The 19,531-nt window shown below is 37.6% G+C and overlaps 1 protein-coding gene across 4 annotated transcripts in view; it reads right to left on the reverse strand.

Annotated features, from left to right (window-relative positions):
- LOC122840880 (microtubule cross-linking factor 1) overlaps window positions 1–19,531 on the reverse strand; it is an 85,361-nt gene that overhangs the window by 33,427 nt on the left and 32,403 nt on the right. For 3 of the 4 annotated variants that reach the window (XM_044133660.1, XM_044133662.1, XM_044133664.1), the window contains 5 exons: window positions 16,906–16,965; window positions 14,179–15,549; window positions 5,590–5,730; window positions 1,199–1,300; window positions 276–497 (listed from right to left, as the gene is read on the reverse strand). In XM_044133660.1, coding sequence (XP_043989595.1) covers window positions 276–497; window positions 1,199–1,300; window positions 5,590–5,730; window positions 14,179–15,549; window positions 16,906–16,965 — 1,896 coding nt within the window. The remainder of the gene's footprint in view (window positions 1–275; window positions 498–1,198; window positions 1,301–5,589; window positions 5,731–14,178; window positions 15,550–16,905; window positions 16,966–19,531) is intronic. The other variant, XM_044133661.1, reaches the window with a different exon arrangement.

The raw sequence follows: 19,531 nt of genomic DNA on the forward strand, positions 1-19,531 counted from the left end.
TATAAAGTGTATGAAAATATCTGTAAATTATGTTTTCCAAATTTAGGCTTTTAATCAAGGGCTGGATTGCACTTTATTATCAAACTGCTCAGTTTGAATATCAAGTACTTTCAAGAACAATAAACAAAAATCAAGCACTTTCCAAACCTTGAAACACCAAACTTAAGCACCCTGAAATTCACTCAGCTGATCAGTAAAGTAAATAGCTTGAAACTTGCAGCAGACAGATAATCGTCTTTGTTTGTATTTCTGAGAACAGAAGCTGCGTGGCTCACGTCGGGAGCGGCGGTCTCGTCTCCAGAGTCGCCCTTGCAGCCGAGCCTCCAGTGCAGCAGGATTCCCCTGAGCTTCATGTAGAAGATGATGGTGTTGCGTCTGAACAGGCGCACCTCCTGCTGCAGCAGCGCTCGCTCCTGAGCCCAGGGCGCCGCGTGGCTCTGGAGGCCCTGAAGCTCCAGGCCTTCACGCTGCGGCTCCAGGCGTAAACGCTGCTCCTCCTGCCACAAAAAAAACATGCTGACTTATACATTAAATCATAAACCAGCAGAAAATATAGACATTCAGAAATATTTGAGGCATATATCAGATATGTATTATAAATCATGATAATTATTGAGCAGTGAACTTTCAAAAACTTTCATTTGAAAGTGACAAAAAACTAACACAAATTCAAGACAAAGTCTGAAGTTTTGATCATTTATTTTGCTTTTCCTGCACCATAAAGATATCATTAAGTTGCAACATGCTTTTTAAAGTTGTTCATACTTTACTACATCACGTATTCTTCCAGGTATGGTAACTAAAATCGTGACTAGAATATAAATACATATACCTATCTGCATTTCATTCTTCAACTAAGCACTAATCGCCTCAATTTATGGGTTTCTACCGCTACCCTAAATGTAATTTAAATCTAAAAAAATATTTAGACAACTACACCACAATACAAAGCCATCAAAATTAAATTCAAAATCCTTTACTGGCTCAGTAAAACAGTAAGTATCGTAGGAAAAAAGCAGTTTTACCAAATTTAATAATTCATTCTTCTCCTGCATTTTAAATGTTATTTACGTGCAAAAAGCTCAACCTGCACAAAGTGGAATGAAGTCGTCCTCAAAGCCTGGCTTTGTCCAACTAAGGTCCAAATCTCTGCGGTGAAATAGAGCTGCCGGAGGTAAATTGTGATGTCATGGCGTACCTGGGGCAGGTTGCTGCCAGGCTCCCGCTCCTCTGTTGCTGCTCTCATCCGGCGTTCGTGATCCAGACGAAACTGAACCTCAGCAGCTGCCGTGTCCCGGTGCTGAACCCACAACAGCACAAAAAGGAAAACCTTTATTAAGATCCATGCAAAGGTTTTACCACAATTCAAGAAGCACTTGAAGGACAAAATGAGGATTTTCTTGCTGATTTTATTTGTTGTTGTTGGTTCATTCACTGCAAAAGAAACCGCCAGTTGAGGAGAACTTGTCAGATAACTCGTTTAAGATGTTTTATTTAGTTTTACTACATTAAAGTATTTGGTACTGTGTTGTTTTTAAAGACATGTGCATCTTCGTTAATTAAAAAAAACACTGAACATGAATTCTGTGAATATGACGTGCAGGTAATCAAAACCCGAATGCAACTTTGTCAGAAGAAATTTAGATTAAACAAGACAAAAAAAACTGAATTAAATTTTTGAGAATTTAATTTCAGAAATTTTTGAGAAAAAAAAATTCAAATTTGCAAGTTTTTTCTCAAAAATGTCTAATTTTAATCTTAAATTGTTTAAGTTTTTTTCTAGCAATTTTTTTAACTCCTCCAGAGGGTCTTTTGTGGGCTCTAGTGTCCCTTATATGAAAGTAGGCTGACAGGAAAGGGGGAAGACATGCTGCACATATCATCGGGTCCGGGAGTCGAACCCGCGACGGCCGCGTCCAGGACTCAAGGCCTCCAAACGGGTTGCGCCATCCCCTACACCACCACAGCACGACCTTTTATAGCTAATTTTAACTCTCCTTCTTTTTTTTTAAATTTCAGAGATTTTTTTGGCACAACTACTCTCTATTTTTTCCTATCTAAAATGGCCCTAACATGGCGATAGGTTAGATTTAAATTTTTAAACATGACTAAAAATGTGTGATTAAACAATTTATTACATTTTTAAAAAATTCTCATCTTCCTTACAGCTTTCTTGGGCCGCTATATGCCTGTAGGTGGACCTCCAGGCGCCCATGCCCCCCACCTTGAAAAACACTGACCTAATAGTTTTTCAGAGAAACTGAATTTTGGCCGTTTATTAGCTGTAATCCATATATGAAAGTATTTTCTTATGCAACTTTCTTCTTTTTTAGGTGCAAATAAATGTACTTCTGATCAATGTTGCAGGTTGAATAATGCAGCTCAAGAAAGAACTTCTCTTATTTGCTTTTATGTATTTTTATGAATATGGATGTGATCACTAGTGTTAAAAAGTAATAACCACATAGTTAAATTTAACCCACAGAATTAATGTTACATTTTTAGTTTCCATCTCTGCACCTCTTCAGTTTGTGCCGTCGGTAAATTGAGCTCCTCGGTTTGTCCTGACCCGGCATCACCTCCCTGTCAAGTCCAATGTCAAATGAAATGCAAATCACACATGCTGACTGCGCGGTGCTAATCCTGCCATATCCAAGCTGCTTTCCCATTCACCCATTCATTTATTTCACCCCACAGATTAAGCTGCTGCTGAAAGCACAGGAGATGAACAAAAAGTCCACATGAATGTGCTATAACTGTGACTACAGCAGCAATGTGCCGCATCACCACTGCCAGCATTACGTAACTCTATAAACACAAACATCAGCCGGTTATTATGAATGGCCTAAGTCGCTAAAAACAAGAGATACATGGTGCAGAGTCTGTATTTAAATGTTTAGTTTAATCAGTTGAGTATGGAAAGTGAGTCTGTTCGGTGGTGGACCGGCGCCAGGGGGCATCGCTTCGCTTTGGGGTGAAATGTGTGCAGACTCAGCTCTGATAGCTCCAACAGTCACATCAACAGCAGATTTTAGCTGCCGACGCCTTGAAGGACAAAAAACCGGCAGCAGAACGACTGTAATCCAAACTGTCACTGCAGGTATGAAACGTACAGGAAAAAACAAACAAATAAAAAAAGAGATTAAAATTAAACCATCAGTAGCTATGGGGATGTGACATTAGTAAATGTGACGGGAATGTATGGAGAAAAATAGCTGTCAAAACACATGAAAATGTATGTACAAGCCAACATGTGCTCTTTTATTCTTAAGAAATTCCTTCACAAACAAAACATACAATCCCTTTTATATATTTGATTTGACATATTTGAAGTTTTTTTCTGTACACATTTACTTGTACATACACTTGTTTTGACAGAGACATCCTCCATAGAGGTGAGATTGTGTTTATAGTCAAGTGATTGTTGCTTGAATGTCAAACGCGATAAATTTTGGGGGCATTTTTAAGGTTTTGTAAGAGAGCTAACTGAATTTCACCCTATTCAAACAAACCGCAAAATCTAAATTAGACCAAAACTAATCACACTGTAAAAATTACACAAAACGAGCCTGAGAGGCTCTAATATTTGCTAATAATGATGATAATAGTTTTGGCTCAATTTGGACACCCATTTCGACTTCTATTTTTATGCTCAACAGGTTTGTGTCCATGTAATTAACCACTGCATACCAGCTAATTAAATATTTTGCTGAACTATAACAATTAAAAATCATAAAAATATGTTAACTGTAAGCTTAATTTATTACATATTTCACAATTTAAGAATTTATAAATCACATACATAAACTATTTCCATCGTTTGTGATTCAGATCCCTGTTTGGGTAAATTGATTTATAAAAATATGTCTAGATTACTGACTTCTTTACAGTAAACAGGAGGTGGATTGTAAATAAGTATTTTAAATCACTGGCTTTCAAAGTAGGTGCAAAACGTTCCCGTAGCTTGCACAAAGTGGCTGGTAGTCAATACAAAACATAGTTTTTATATCTAAAAAAAATCAAGAAAAGCATGAAAAAGTGAAAGAAGGAACTACTAATAATAGATAATAGTATTCATAAAAGTTTAATACAAAACATTAGAGCTATTTTAGTTTCACCAGCTCCCAAAAATAACTTCTGAATACTGACTTCACAGCTATGTGAGTAAATAATGTGACTGTGGTTCTCAACATGTCAATTTTAATTTTTAAACTTTACCTTAACTGCTAACTAAAAGCGGTTACACATGAAAATACAATTTCTAGGTATTTTTTATAGCTGTTAAACAGATTATAGTTAATTTCTTCCTGATGATGTTGTGCTGCTGTGTAACTTGTTTACTCTAAATTTAGTATTTATCTGCTAATGTTACTTTCAAACACTTAAAATAATATGACACACTTAAATACCAATCTGCATTTCAATTTCAATTTTTGGGTGTGTTTGTTACTCCTGTAAGGTTAAATCAATATGCATGACATCCACAGCAGTGGTGTGATCAGATAAGGCTAAACTGATTTTTAACATCCCGTCTAGAGAGTTCGATCTTCTTCCATCTGATCAACGCTTTACGATGCCGAAGATCAGAAATCTGCGAATTAGGGTTTCTTTAATTTCTACAGCCGTTTCTGAGATTAATCTCCCTGGCTTCAACTGGATCCAGACCACTTTGTAGGTTTTTTAAATACATATTTCATAATCGTAGTATGTGATGTTTTCCGTTTGTGTATTTCGATGCCAACTGTAAACCAGTTTCCCTCTGGGAAATGAATAAAACTAAAACTGAAGCTGTATGGGGCAGTAGGGTGACCTCAAATAAAAATCTGCTTAGGGCCCTAAAAAGGCTTGGGCCGGCCCTGAGTTTGACACATGCACTATACATAAATGCACTTTAAAATTGAAAATAAAAAAAACTTCTTTAATTTACGGCAGAATATCAGCAGCTAGCTGATGGAAAATGACAAAAAAATACATTTTCATCATTTTTATTAATCTACAAAGATTTTTGCTCCCTCACAGAATCCCCATCTTATCGAACTAAAATATATATAATCATTATTTTGATCCATGTTTTAGGAGAAAATAGATTGTGCTTACATTTACAATACACTATAAAATCCCTCTCCAGATATATGAAGAGCAACAGAATTTTAACGTATAAATACGGTAAAATACCAGCAGCTGTGGTTGCCAGAATTTTGACGTATAAACACAAATTTTACCAGAATGGATTTCACCAGAACAGTAACATTCTGGCAACCACAGATGTTATATTAAATCATTTAACACAGATGTTAAATTAGTGACTTGTATTTTTTTTTTTACAGTGTACGTTAAGCATTAAAAGCTTCAGATTATTTTCAAATTCTACTTAAAAATTAATTAAACCCTGTGGAGCTTCATTAGACGGCTGCTCACTCCAACCTGAAAGCTTTAAGTCACATTTTGCTCTGAATCATTTTAGTTGAGGGAGCAATTAAATTAAAACAGCATCCGTCTCAAAACCTGTTCGGATCCATGTGTTAAGACCTGGCAGAGGGCCTAAACTGGCGGTGAAGAGGAGAAATAGAGGAGGGAGGAGGCACTGACCTCTATTCTTAAAGCCAGGGGTCTGTGGTACATGGGGAGTCCCGTGGCTCCCCTGCTCTGGGCCGGGCCCCCAATCTGGCTCTGGGGCTCCACGCCTCGCTCCTGTCCTAGACGCCACTCCAGCTCATCCCTCTGAACGGACTGTGAGTGACATGGGAAGGGAGGGTAAAGGGGTGGTGGCCGTGGTAAAGGGGTAGAAGGGTGGGCAACGGGTACAGGGATGGCCGTGGTCGTGATGAGAGGTGGGGGGAGGGGACATGTGTGAAGTGGATCGTGGACAAAACAGACAAAAGACACCAAATAGGGTAAGGGACCGAGGAACGAAAGCAAGCAGGAGGGGGAAATTAAAATAAAAATAAATAAAATGATAAAGAATATAAGCAGGAGAGGGGATGCAAATAAAAAAAAATCAACTAAAGGACTGAACGGTGTGGAGAACGGTCAGACTAGAGTACGAAGAAAAGCGCAAAAAGGAACACCAACTTAAAGATGACGGCGTATGAGAGAGATGAGAAGAGAACGAGAATGAGGATGAACAAAATCATGGGCTGAAACATCTGATGGGAACACAAAGAGGAACAAAGAGAGGGAACCGGGGGGAAAAGAATGCAAAACACTTGTTATGAAGCGCATGCAATGAGGGATACATGAGTCCAAACCAACAGCTGAAAAATACCACGGAAAATTGCAGAGCGAGAGCTAGCACGCTAATGGTTTTTCCAACACATGTCAGCTCACAGTCATGTGTGCCGCAGAAGCAAAAGTCTAAGGAAAGCGTCTAAAAGTCTGTATGAAGCAAATTATATCAAGAAACTGTAGCATTGAAAAATTCATAGGGGTTTTATTTGACATTTTTGAGCAGAAACAAGTTACAAACTATAGAACCTCTTAACATATTAATTGTGTTAGCATGTGCTAACAGTCACTAGCTAACAATAAAGCTAAAGCTTCCCAAGACAAGACAAAAGCATTGCTCAATGGAAAGAAATATTAAAAATATAAAATATCTATGAATTCCTAATAAATTTTATTGTAAAATTACATACCTTGAGACTGTGGTAGCATGTGCTAACGACTACTAGCTAACCAGCTTAGTTTGCTAAGACAAAGAAGCAAGGAACAAAGGAGAAAAAAAAGTATAATATAAATTCCTAATGATTCCTCTTTTTTAAAGTTGTAAGCAGGAAGTCATTAGTTGCATGCCTTCAGACTGCTAAAATGTACTAACGCTTGCAAGCTAACAAAGTTAGCAAAGATAAAAAACATTCACCAAAGGAATAAAATACTCACATACCATTCATCTAAAAAAATCCCTTAAAATTTTAGTTTGAAAAAGCATAGATGCACTTTTTGAAGCTTTGAACATTAATGATTATCATCTGGCTATAAAGTTTTCCAAGACATTTTTCCAAATTAGCTTGATTTTATCAAAGGATTTGTTTCAAATACTGGCAAATTAAGTGAAAGTTTTATGACAAAAACAACAATATTACTGCTAATCCAAAAAAAAAAAAAAAAAGAAATGATACGAATAGAAGGTGTTGTAGTTGCTATTTAAAGGAAAATATTTTTAGGGTAGTTATAGTAAAGGAAGCTATTTTGCATTTGAATCTGGTCATTTTGTTCATTTGCTTAAGCCTCTGTTTAAACTTAAAAGTTAAGGTTTTTCATATCACACAGGAAAATCACAAAAAAGTTAAAGTCGTAAAAAGTGGGTTGGTCTGCTTTTAATAATTAATATACATTTTTGTTAAACTTTTAAGATGTGTAAACATTACAGTCAACGTTACTGCTACCGCCTGTTGTCATGGAAACCCTGGAATTGTCATAGCAACCATTTTGTTTTTCATTTCTTAAGGCCAAGCGCACTTGTTACTTGTCTGTTTGTTCAGAAAGCAGATAGTACGCTTATGAAGTAGATTGGTCTGTTGTGTTGCTGCCTTTCATTGTATCGGCTTTTTAACAGTTTTTGGAGATTGGCCAGTTTAATCAAATGTCCTCACTTGAAACCAAACAATCCCCAATCAACTACGTGTGTAACCATACAAAAATATCACAGTTCTGTACGCATTTGGATTTAAAGTAAATTTCAAATTAAAAAACAAGTAATTAAAATATTAAGTAATATTTTTTTTTCTACTTTTGTCAATAGTACACAGAAAAAACCTTCTTCAATTTCTGAATTTGTTAGATTTTAATGTGTTCTGAAATCTAAAAAAGTTGAAAGTATTAACTAACTAGATACGTATGGTTGGATTTCTTTCAATGAATAAAGAAGTATACACAGGAGGAACAAATGCCTGAATTGATCAAATGTACAACAACGTAACGACTTGAAAATGATCAACATTAATGTTTTGTGATTTTTAACTAAGATATTTAAAGACAGAGCATGATTAAATTACCAACTTTAATTTTATACAGAGTATAAAAACTTGCATTTGAGCAGCAGCTGATTTTTCACCAGCACCAGATTTATTTACATTTGGCTTATTTTTAGTGAGTAATTCATTCATAAGTGAGTTTTGTGATCTATCTAAAATGTGTTTGCTGGCTTTAAGTTTGGTTCGGTCCACTGTTCTTTCTCCGGTGTAGCTGCATGACAAATGTTGAAGTTCCCACATAGAGTTTAGTGATAGCTTGATTTGTTTTGGTGCAAAATCAATCAATCTAATATATATATAAAATTTTAAATATATCACTTCTGCTGTTGAGACTCAGGTCTTTAGAGTCTACGTGACTTGAGTTCAATTCAAATTTAAGGCTTCGCTCACAGCAGACAAATGCGACTCAAAGCCAATTTTTTTTGCCCAAATGTGACTAAATTCTGGCTTTTTCATGGCAATCTGAGCAGCTCAATCCCAATCTTCTCACCTCCCAAAAATATCCAATTTGTGCCACGTCCACATGTAGCACTGCATCAAATATGTATGCAGTCAGAACAGCCATGTCACATTTCATCTGACTTTAACGTCACTGATGTCAGACATGTGTCATAATTCGCAATCAGAATAAGCCAGACGATGTACAACGGGATAAACAATAATTGAAAATTATAATTATGAAAATAATCAAGGAAGTGTCAGTGAACGTATCGCAGTCAGTGAACGTATCGCAGTGAGCGAAGGTATCTTGGTTCCAACTCCATAACCAAACAAACGTCTCTACAGACGTCGCAGTCAATGAGCTACAAACGGTCGTTGCTATAAGTTGTGTTTTCTTTCGTAGGATCTTCCTTCGACTTGTGAAAATCTTGTGATGTTACTGTCGGCTCCCATTACTTTAATATCAATTCCTATACAGTGGCAACCATTAATGCGCTGCTGTGTAACATTCTTACATTGTTCTTATTTTAATTAGCAGTGTAAAAAATAAACACAAAAAAAACAAAAAACTTATTTCAGCAAAACTGGAATAGTTTTGCTGGAACTGAGTGTTAAGACCTGCTGTGTGAATGTAGCCTAACATTTGAGTCACCAACAATGGATAAAACATGGTACACATTTTATTTTTGTTTGTTTGTAATGTAACAACTTTATGCTGACGCTAACCTGAGTTAAACGTTATTATTGAATTTTCATTCGGTGGAGAACTTAACCCTAAATCTAGGAGTAGATCTGGAACAGTTTCTTCAAGTTTGTTTTGTTTTAGGTCATTAATATAAAATGAAATTTGCAGTTAAATGTCTATCAGAGAAAAATACACTATAAAGAGTGTTGTTGTTCCTTTGGTGACTGTATTGATTGGTCAAATGTATTTATTTCACAAGCATCTGGACTCAGTACTGACTGTTAAAGCAGCGGTTAGCTGTGATTAAACCACCCAGCTTCTCCCAGACTAACCAGTAAATCCTTCAGGTAGAGAAGCAAAGCAGGAACAAGTCATTAGACAAAATGAGTGTTCAGAAAGTTTTAAAACTTTCTCTACAAAGAAGACGGGGTTCTCCTAGTGATATGTGTTTAAAGAGCAGTTTGTTGTATTTCTAATAGGGTCTGACTGATTTGAAAAAAAAAAAACACAAGATGTTTGCTTGATCATGTAGCAGAGAGATAATGAAGCTGCTCTGGAAAGGTAAACCGTACGGAAATGTTTGCTTACACTGAGCTGCAGTAAAACATGGACAGAAAGCAGGATGCCAGGCAACACGGTTCTTCCACAGGCCACTCATACAGCACCATGCAACTAATGTCACTAAACATGTTAATTTTTCTCACATTTTACGGTCTGTGTCTCTGAAAACACCACAGAGTTACCACCTCCCTCCTGTAGGTCTAAGTATGTGACATGACATATTGTAAACACACAAAAGCCAAACCATTTATGCAGCAAAAAAAAAATTATAGTCAGAATAGGAGTGGGCAATATGGATAAATTTTTGTAGTATTAAAGTGATAATGATGCAAATTCTAATAGAAACCATATTAATTATTTTGCATGACAAAGAATTCATAACCAGCTCTTGAAAAACATTTCTATTTGAAATAAGCTTCTTTTCAAGACGCCACATACTTAAAGTGTAACTTATTTCACTAAACTGCATATGGAGACTTAAATTAATCATATTTTCAAATTTACTGATTTTTATTGATGCTCTTGTGAAAAAATAGTAGAGAAAATAGTCAAAATAATATTTTAGTCATTTTTTTAACATTATCTGGAACTTATCATCACAACGATAAATCCTAAGAAATTTGTCACGATAATTGATAAACAATCGATGATACAATATTTGCACAACACCTGCTCTTATTCAATAAATAAGAATCCAGCATACATTGTTTTACAACAAGATTTATGGTTAAAATCTACAATCAAACTAAAAATCATAAAGTAATTTCTGCTTAAAATTGTACTTTGCTCAGGCTAATTAACCATGTACACACATATCAAACCTTTACTATTTAAACATTAACCAATATGGGAAAATAAAATATAAATATTTTCATCTTCAAATAATTCAAACATAATTTTATTGGACCAAAACTTCATCAATAAGTCTGAGCGTTAGGTATATTTCCTTCACGTTTATTTAAACAGAACTGGTATTTATTGACGCTCTTATGGAAAAACTGTGGAAAAAACTTTATTTTAAACATCAACTGGAATTTATAGTGACAACAATAAATCGAAAATCTTATCATGACAAGAAATGTATCATTACAAACTATAAACTATTCAATAATTGCCCACTCCTACTCTTGTCATTCAATTAATAGGAACATACATATCAAACCTTTAGTATTTAAACATAAACCAATATGGTAAATTAAAAAACAAATCTTTTTCTCTTCTAATAAATCAAACAATTATTTTGGACCAAAACTTCATCGATAAATGTAATATTTTTGAATTTACTGATATTTCTTGATGCTCTTATGGAAAAAACTGTAGAAAAAATAGTATTTTAAACATTAACTGGAGTTATTGTGACAACAAAATCATGACAAGAAATTCATCACGATAAACGATAATTGCCCAACCCTAGATCAGAATAAGGCAGCAGAATGTTAAAGATAAATTTTTACCATGCAACAAATTCAGAAGGAGGCCCAGAAAGCTGAGCCAGATGGAAGAAGCTGCTGTAACCCGTTCAGTACTTACTCCATTCACACCAAGCAAACTCCGCTCAGCGTCCCGGGGGACTGGAAGCAGGAAGGCTGCAGACAGTGAGTGCAGGGAGGCGGACAGGCAGGCAAGGCTGCTGGCTATGAGGATGTGCATGGAGATGCAGATGTGGATGCAGCGGCAGCAGGAAGCGATGGCGGTGGCAGTGGGACTGAGGAGAAGTGGTGTCTATTGCCAGTGTGGCAGAGCTGGGTGGCTTATCATGAAGCAACCTGAGACTGAAGGTCAACAGGGGCCTACCACATTTTTGACAACATCCAATTTTTCAGGGTGATTTTTTCTTTCCCTTCGCAATGAAACATTAAGGCCAGTTTTACTGGCCTTAATAAAAATAAATAAAACTAAAAATAAATATCAACACTTCAGCTTTAGTACCACATTACAGTAAGATAACTCTTCTAAATGATTTGGAAATGCTTAAACCGCAGTATGTAACTTTTATAGAAATATTTTCACATTTGTTGTGACGGTCTAATGAGAGAAAATAAATGAAGCTTTCCCAGCGATAACAAAAAGCAACTAATCGGAACAAAAGGTGGGTCTTAGCGCTGTCAATCTTCTTCCCGTCAGCAGAGCCCATCATGAATGCTAAGGCTACTTAGCATGTCCACTGATGACAGCAGATTAACAGTTCTCCAGTAACAGGAAGTAGTTTCTCCACCATTAGCAGATATAGCAGCATGTTTATGAGGTTGATTGACAGCGCTAAGACCCTTCACCTGGCTCTGATTGGTTGTTTTTGAGTGGGAGTGGTGCATTTCTTCAGACGGCAATAATAGCTCCGGGAGAAGAAGGAAATTGATCTTTTCACAGATTATCTATCTCATAAACTGTCACAATATGGTGACAATTTTAACAAATATGTTAAAAAAAACAACAAAAAACAATTTTTTTATAGAAGTTACAATCTCCAACTTCAACCAAAGTGAACAAAAGAATCCAAAATATAGATAATAATAATAATACCAATTTGGTATCAGTAGCACGCTTTTATCAATCCGATACCAATAGGATTGATAAACGCGTGCTAGTATTGATACTTCAGTTTCTGATTCCATCTTGGAATTTTATTTTATTTTTGTAGTTTGCCAGCTCTACCTCAAAATAAAAGATTTTTTTACAGTAATTTAGGAATTTTGCAGGTTTCACCACTTCACATTTACGACCGTTTTAAGACCATTCTGAATTAAATTTAATGCCTGTATTAAGACAGAAATTTACTGAAAAAAAATGCATATTTTGTTATGCTTTCTATGTAATAAACTCCCAAAGTGTCAAGCTTTTTTGAACAGAATGCACCTGATATGAGTTGGCTACAGACACGAGCCAATTGCAAAGACGAACAGCCAAAACATTTGCACTAAACAAAAGATAGACGTAAAAGACTTAGCTAACTAGCTAGCAAGGTTATATTAGCAGCCTGACAGAAAAGTCCTGCGAGGAACTACATAAAATACTACTAGATTAAATAGTCATGCCAAGACAACATTTAAATCATGACTAATACATTTATAGACAATGTATTTTAATCTTTTAATGCTTCAAAGACATTCTAAAGTCTTAATTTGAGACTTTTTAAGGATGTGCAAACACTAACTAGTGCAATACAAAAACTAGCTCTGGTTTAGTGGAGAAAAAACAATTAGAAAGTATTTTAGTTGCACTTCTTCTGCAGAGAAGAGTGATGACGGTGTCATCTTGTAAACTGAAATTTTAATAATCTTCTTAAATCTGCCCGACAATGAAGCGCTATTAAAATGTCATGAACCCATTTTATTTAAAGACAGGCTAGAAAACAAATCTGAGACACTGTAGTAGATCAAATTTTCCTCCAACTTAATGAGTTTCCCTTTGTCGGGTCTGTCTGTGCAGGTTGCTGCACACTGTTGCCACCATCTTTAATTAGAACTGATTTTTTTCCACACACACTGCTGACTCAAGCACTCATCTGGTTGATTTTGGCCTTAAATGCTCCTCTAATGACTGAACACTTGGGAAAGTTTAATGCAGACTCAAATAAATTTAAAATGATTTTACCCATCATTAGCCATATATCTGGATTGATCTGCTACGCAAGTAAAGACAGGGACAAATCAATGTTGTTTAATGTTGAGATGATCCTTTTAAGATTGGAAATGGAATAAATTAGGGATGTAGCTAACGATTATTTTAGTTGTCGATTGTACTGACAATTAAGCGATAAATCAAATTAAAATAAACTGGCACATTCTGCAGATTTTACATTTAAATATTACAAATACATTAGGAGATGCCAAAAAAAATAAAATTATTTTTCTTGTATAAGAAACTGAAGATTTCATTGCCTAAAATGCAATAGCATAGCATTCCTTTAGTGTACGTTTAATCATTTGTAGCAAAAGATGCTTCTGCATTTAAACTGCTTCTAACATCACATGAAAAGCACAAGTGTTTTGTGCTTCACTTATAATTTGTTGATTCATTTTAAAAAAAATAATTGGACAGGAAAAGATGGTAAATAGAAGATTTTTGGTGTTTTTTGTTTTTTTTTTGACATATTTTGAACTTGGTGAAGCTAAAACTGCTACTTGATGAGTTTTGGGTATAACAGATAAAATAGGGTTTGCTTTATTTTTAATGGAAAGTGTATATAATTATGTGCAGTTTTGGCTTATTTACTCATCTTAATATTTTCTTCTTTCTGAAAATTACCTTTTTCGGAGTCTGTGTACTCCAGTTAATGATTAATTGATTACTAAATTAGGTGATGATTATTTCAATAATTGATTAATCATGAGTAATTTGATGAATCGTTTAAGCTCTAGTATAAATGTAAGAGCCTAAGAGGACTTTCCTTGAGCCGGTCATTAGAAATGTTTTTCCTTTTATGCTTTTACAAGGAAATAAAGCAGCAGAAGAAATGAAAATTAAAGTAAAAATGTCCCCTAGATTGAACAGAACCGCAGTAAAGTGTCTTGGACTAACCTGGAAGTCTGTGACCAGGTCTCTTCCGAAGGTGCCGATAGGAGAGTCGCGGGACATGGACGTAACGGTAGACAGGAAGCTGCTGGACTCTGTGAGGTTCGGCATTGGAGACAGATCGTCGGTCCTCTCTCTCAGCCCGTCTCCTACGTGGTCCAGCTTCTCCATGAAGATGTGCAGTTCTGTACGGAAAGCCTTCATGCGAGTGTTGATGGTGTCCAGAACTTGAGAGTCCGGTTTGGATCCGCCTTCCAGGCTCTCCCCTGTGGTCACCAGCAGCCGGCCTTCGAAGATCAGACTGTCTGTGTCAGTGATCAGACGATCGACGGTCTTCCCCAGCCGGTCGGCCTCTCTTTTCACGTTGGCGAACGACTCCCGCTCCTCCCTTCTGCGATTGGCGAGCTCAACGGCGCTCAGGTCGCTGCCATCCGAGGGTTTGATGCTTCCCAACCCCGACGTGGTTCCCGTTTTCTCAAACAGGTCTTCAGAGTCACTCTCTCCGCCAACTGGACCCTCCCGTTTTGGCTGTAGGAGAAGAAGTCGGCCCGTTTCCTCCTCTTCTGCAGCCTCTCGCCGGCCGGCGTCACTCTCCGCGTCGCTGTCTCGAGGGCTCCCGGTGCGAAGGCCGAGGTGCGCGGCCAGGTCGCAGCGCTGGACGTTGGACATGAGGACTCGGTTCTCGTACTGGAGCTTCATCACCTTCCCACTAAGCTCGTTGATCTGCATCCGCGCCGATTTAAGCTCCTCCATCATCAACCCACAGCTGGAGCCGTTACCGCCGCCCCCATTCCCAGATTTAAACAATCCCGCCTCAACGCCTTCGTCAGCGCCGGAGATGCTGCTGGGGCCAAACTTGAAACGATTGAGTTCAGACGTCAGCTGCCTGTTGTGGTCCTCGATCTCGGAGATGGATCGGCGCAGAAGTTCTGCTTCCTCTTCGACGAACTGGAGATGTCGCCGCAGTTCACCCGCGGACTCCAACGGGTCTCCGCCGTAAGGAGACGAGGGCATGCTGGCGAACGGTTCCCGCCCAAAGCAGTCTCTTTCGTACTGACTGCGGATGTCTTCGTTCTCCGCTCGCAGGCTGCGGTTTTCCACCTCCAGCTCCACGATCTTCCTCCCCAGGATGTTGGCTTCCTCCTCCACCAGCTTCAGGCGCAGTCGGAGCTCCGCCTCTCGAGTCGTATGAGGGCCGCCGCCTGCGCACTCTGTCAGGGGAAGAGGGCTGTCAATGTCTCCGTAAACTGATTTGTACTTCTGCAATTCCTGTTCAAGTTCATCCTTCTCGCGACCCAGCTTTGCCATCTTCTTCCTCATGAGGCCAGATTCCTCTTTGGCGAACTGGAGCTGGCACCGAAGGTCTGCACTATCCTCCTGCGAATAAAGACGAGGCAGGTCAGGACTGGAGGATGGCAAAGTTGAGATTTCAATTGGCAGAGTGACATTTTATAGCACAATCAAGGAACTTTAGTTGCTTTATATGTCAAATAGGATTTAAAAAGGGAGTGCCCTGGTGGCGTAGGGGATAGCAAGACCCATATTTGGAGGCCTTGAGTCCTCAACGCGGCCGGCGCGGGTTCGACTCCCGGACCCGGCGACATTTGCCGCATGTCTTCCCTCCTCTCCCTCCCCCTTCCTGTCAGCCTACCTGTGTATAAAGGGACATTAGAGCCCACAAAAAGACCCCCTGGAGGGGTAAAAAAAAAAAAAAAAAAAGATTTAGAAAGAAATATGACTTTGTAATTTAAAGCCTTGAAAATGTGTCTCTGTCTCTTTAAGAAGCCCCTTTTCTTTCTGAAACGGCCCCTTCAGGAAGTCAACATAACATCGCTCCTCTATTAACCCTTTAGCAATGTTCTCACCAACATTTCACTGAGATGTAGCTCATAAAATGAGCTCAGCAGATGCGCAGTCCCACCAGGTGTTTGCTAATTGCTGCTGCTAGTCTGAAGGAGTGCTCTGTGAGGCGGAAGCTCAGAGCCTTCAGAAATGGCCACTCCAAATTTTTAGACTTGTTCTTTAGCGCTTTTGATAAATCTCAAAACATTTAGCGCACTTAGCTTCCCCTAAATAACTTTTCCAAATAAATTATAAAGTGCTAATTTTTCTTTTGTAAACTTTGAGCTCAATAAAATTTGACATCTGTCTTGAACTTCTGGTTATCAAGTAGGTTATGTTATGTACGTTATATTCATGTTCTTATTTCAAAGTTTATGCAGCAGTTCAATTTCCTCTCTTTTTTTCAACCAATAACTTTATTTAAAACAAGAAACATACAGGAACAAAATAAAACGGAGAATGGAGATATACACATAAACATGACATATAAGGGTATTATAGAGCATGTAAATTAAAATGTTAAAAATAAATATGTACTCAAGGATTGTACTCTTTCAAGGGTTCAGACATAATCTAAATAAAAGTTAGAGCTGCAGCATTAGCTTCCACTAAAACCATATTGATTTTACACTTTAGGATTAAAAAACTAATATGTAGGATTAGTGGTTGCAGTGCTGAAATAAATCACCTTTACAATAATATTCTAATTTATTAAATGGGTTAGTTCGTGGAAGATGCTGCCACTCTAAGATATCCAATATTTTACTTTAAAAAACAAGAATTGTGGGGAGGTTTTTACTCCCAGATTTCACCTTCAATTGTTTTTATAAGGCTGACGATGTATACCTACCGCATAACACAGTTCAAGTAAAAGGGATTTTATTTTTTTACCTGACTCGAGGATTTCTTGTCCTTAAAAGCTTCCCTGCTTCCGCGTCGCCTCAGTGCAGTCTAAAAAAAGAGAAAATTAAGTTTTTTAAATGCTCTCCTAGATCATTAATGATGCTGCAAATTAAAAAAAGATGATCAAGAACACCAACATTGAGACAAAACCAAGTAGAGAACATTAATGTTTATGATATGATTGGTACTTGATTATTTTTGCTAAAAGAAGAGTCAGAAATAAGATAAGAAGGGGGTTAATCTATGCATTAGATTGTAGATTAAAATAACAGAAATGCATACTGGGAATTATCCCACATAAATACAGACTGAAAACATTTCCTGATAAACATGATGCAGTGTGCTTTGCAACACGATGCTGCTTCACACCAACGCGTCTTCTCGCCTTGCATTCTGACACTTCAAAAAAAAACACCAAAGGGGAGGGAGAAAAGCATCTGGCTGCCCAGCGTGGAAATCTGTCCTGCAGCTAATACTGCAGTGCACATCGCATGCAAAGCCGGGATAAAAAACAAAAAACAAAAACAAGGCAGCCTTCTGCACGCCGGCTTAGCCTCACCAACTAATAAAATCATTCAGATTTTGTCTTGCATTACCATATGACAAACAGGGGGAGAAGATGGAGGAGAAGAAGACAGAAAGGAGAAACCCACAGCTATAAATGGAGCTGCTGCCACAGACAGATTGCTGCTCGGACGGTTATTTAAAGTCTGACGATGAGCAGAGCCTCCTTCTAGGAACCATAACTGGCTGTTAAACTGTCATTGAACATCGTTCATGTAGGAATACCTACTACTTACTTATGATATATATAAAAAAGTAATTAATGTGTCAGATTTTCTCAGAAACCTTTTGAGTCAGTTTTTAGAATAGTTCGGTTTTTATGTGTCGTGTCCAGACAACTTTGCCGTTATGCGACCTGTAACTGATCTTTTTATGACAGTCTGAACAACACAGGTCGGATTAATTTATTTATTTTTGTCGAATGCAACCCAGGACACTTGGATATCCGATACGTATCCGATCGTTTCGAAAGTGACCTGAATCCTAACGGCCAGGTCCAGATGACAAACGTTACGATGTTTATCAAGTCGTAACTTGATAAAGTGAAGTCGTGATAAAGAAAAACAGCAATCATGGCGGACAATAATGAGGATTACGTTGTTACTGTGCTGCTCCGATCGGACAAGAACTTCAAAATCGTAAGCTAAGCTCCACCGTTAGCATCCATGTTAACTTCCACAAACACTGAGCACTTCTTCCTCATATAGCGGTCGACACACTCAGACGTTATTGCGCCCTCTACTGCGCATGCAGGACAGTTTCAGGTCGTTTGCCGTTCACACATATAAACCGCATATACTTGTATGGGTGAACGACCATGCCAAAAAAAATCCCGATTTGACCAAAAATAGGAATTGGGTCACTTCAGGCTGCAGTGTGAACGAAGCCTTAGTCAAATTAGAAAAATCCAATTTAGATGTAAATAATCAAACATTCAGAGTAGTGAAAGTTGTGTATTATTTCAAAGTATATTGAAATTAAGGTTTCACAGAGATTAAGTAATTTATACAGTTAAATGTTACATATTTCTTTGAATTAGGCTGTTTAAATTGGCTAAAGGAGTTGATTTTGTCTCATCTCAAAATGCATGTTAAAGGCTGAATAAATAAGATAAAACTAATTTAACTTGTCCTTAATGCTTTTAAATAAAATAAAAATGTCCTGGTTGCTTTTTTAAAAATTGTTCTGTATTTATAAAAGTCTTTCCTGCCATCCAAAATGGGCCAGAGTCAATCATTCATGGCCAAATGGATGGAAAACATGAGGAATAAAACCCATTCTTCTCCACAGCAGCCTGTGACTCACTTCCTGTTTTCTATAGCCAAATATGGACTGAACTCCATTCCGTCACTTTTCCACTAAAAGACTGGTTCTTTTTCTAGAACTTTGTCCAGTTTATTTTTGGTTGAGGGGTGGCATGATAAACGACAACCCTGTAAAAACAAAATCTAAGGTTTTTTCATTGAGTTTCTAGTACAAATATCTTAGTAAACTTGAAATACAATGAAGCTAACTTATAAGTCACTTTTCAGCAGCTTGTTGTGAGTCAATAATTTCTAAGTATTGGTGAAAAAGTTCTAGTTCCACTGACAAATATATTCACTTACAACAAGATCTTTTACTCATGTTATAAGTGAAACAATTGACCAAAAACTAGACCAAGATTTTGTGTTTTTGCAGTGAACGATTCCCTCCCTGTGCAGCTGGAACGATGTTTGCATCCATCCATCCATCCATCCATCCATCCATCCATCCATCCATTTCTTTTTGTCTGAATGTCTCCGACCAGCAGAGGACAATCACTCTAAATAGGTTGCAAAATAACAACACAACAGTGACTTTTACTTATGTTGGTACTTAGCATTAATTAACTGCTCTCAACAGTAATTAGCAGAGCCTCACAGACAAGTCTTTGTGTCGGTGTGTGTGTGTGTGTGTGTGTGTGTGTGTGTGTGTGCGTGTGTGTGGGTGCGTTTGTTTCTAATACCTTGTGGGGACCATTTTCCTGACACATACTACGTTGTGGGGACCCACTGCTCCTTGTGGGGAC

Source organism: Gambusia affinis, linkage group LG12, assembly GCF_019740435.1.
Source record: "Gambusia affinis linkage group LG12, SWU_Gaff_1.0, whole genome shotgun sequence".
Taxonomy (NCBI): domain Eukaryota; kingdom Metazoa; phylum Chordata; class Actinopteri; order Cyprinodontiformes; family Poeciliidae; genus Gambusia; species Gambusia affinis.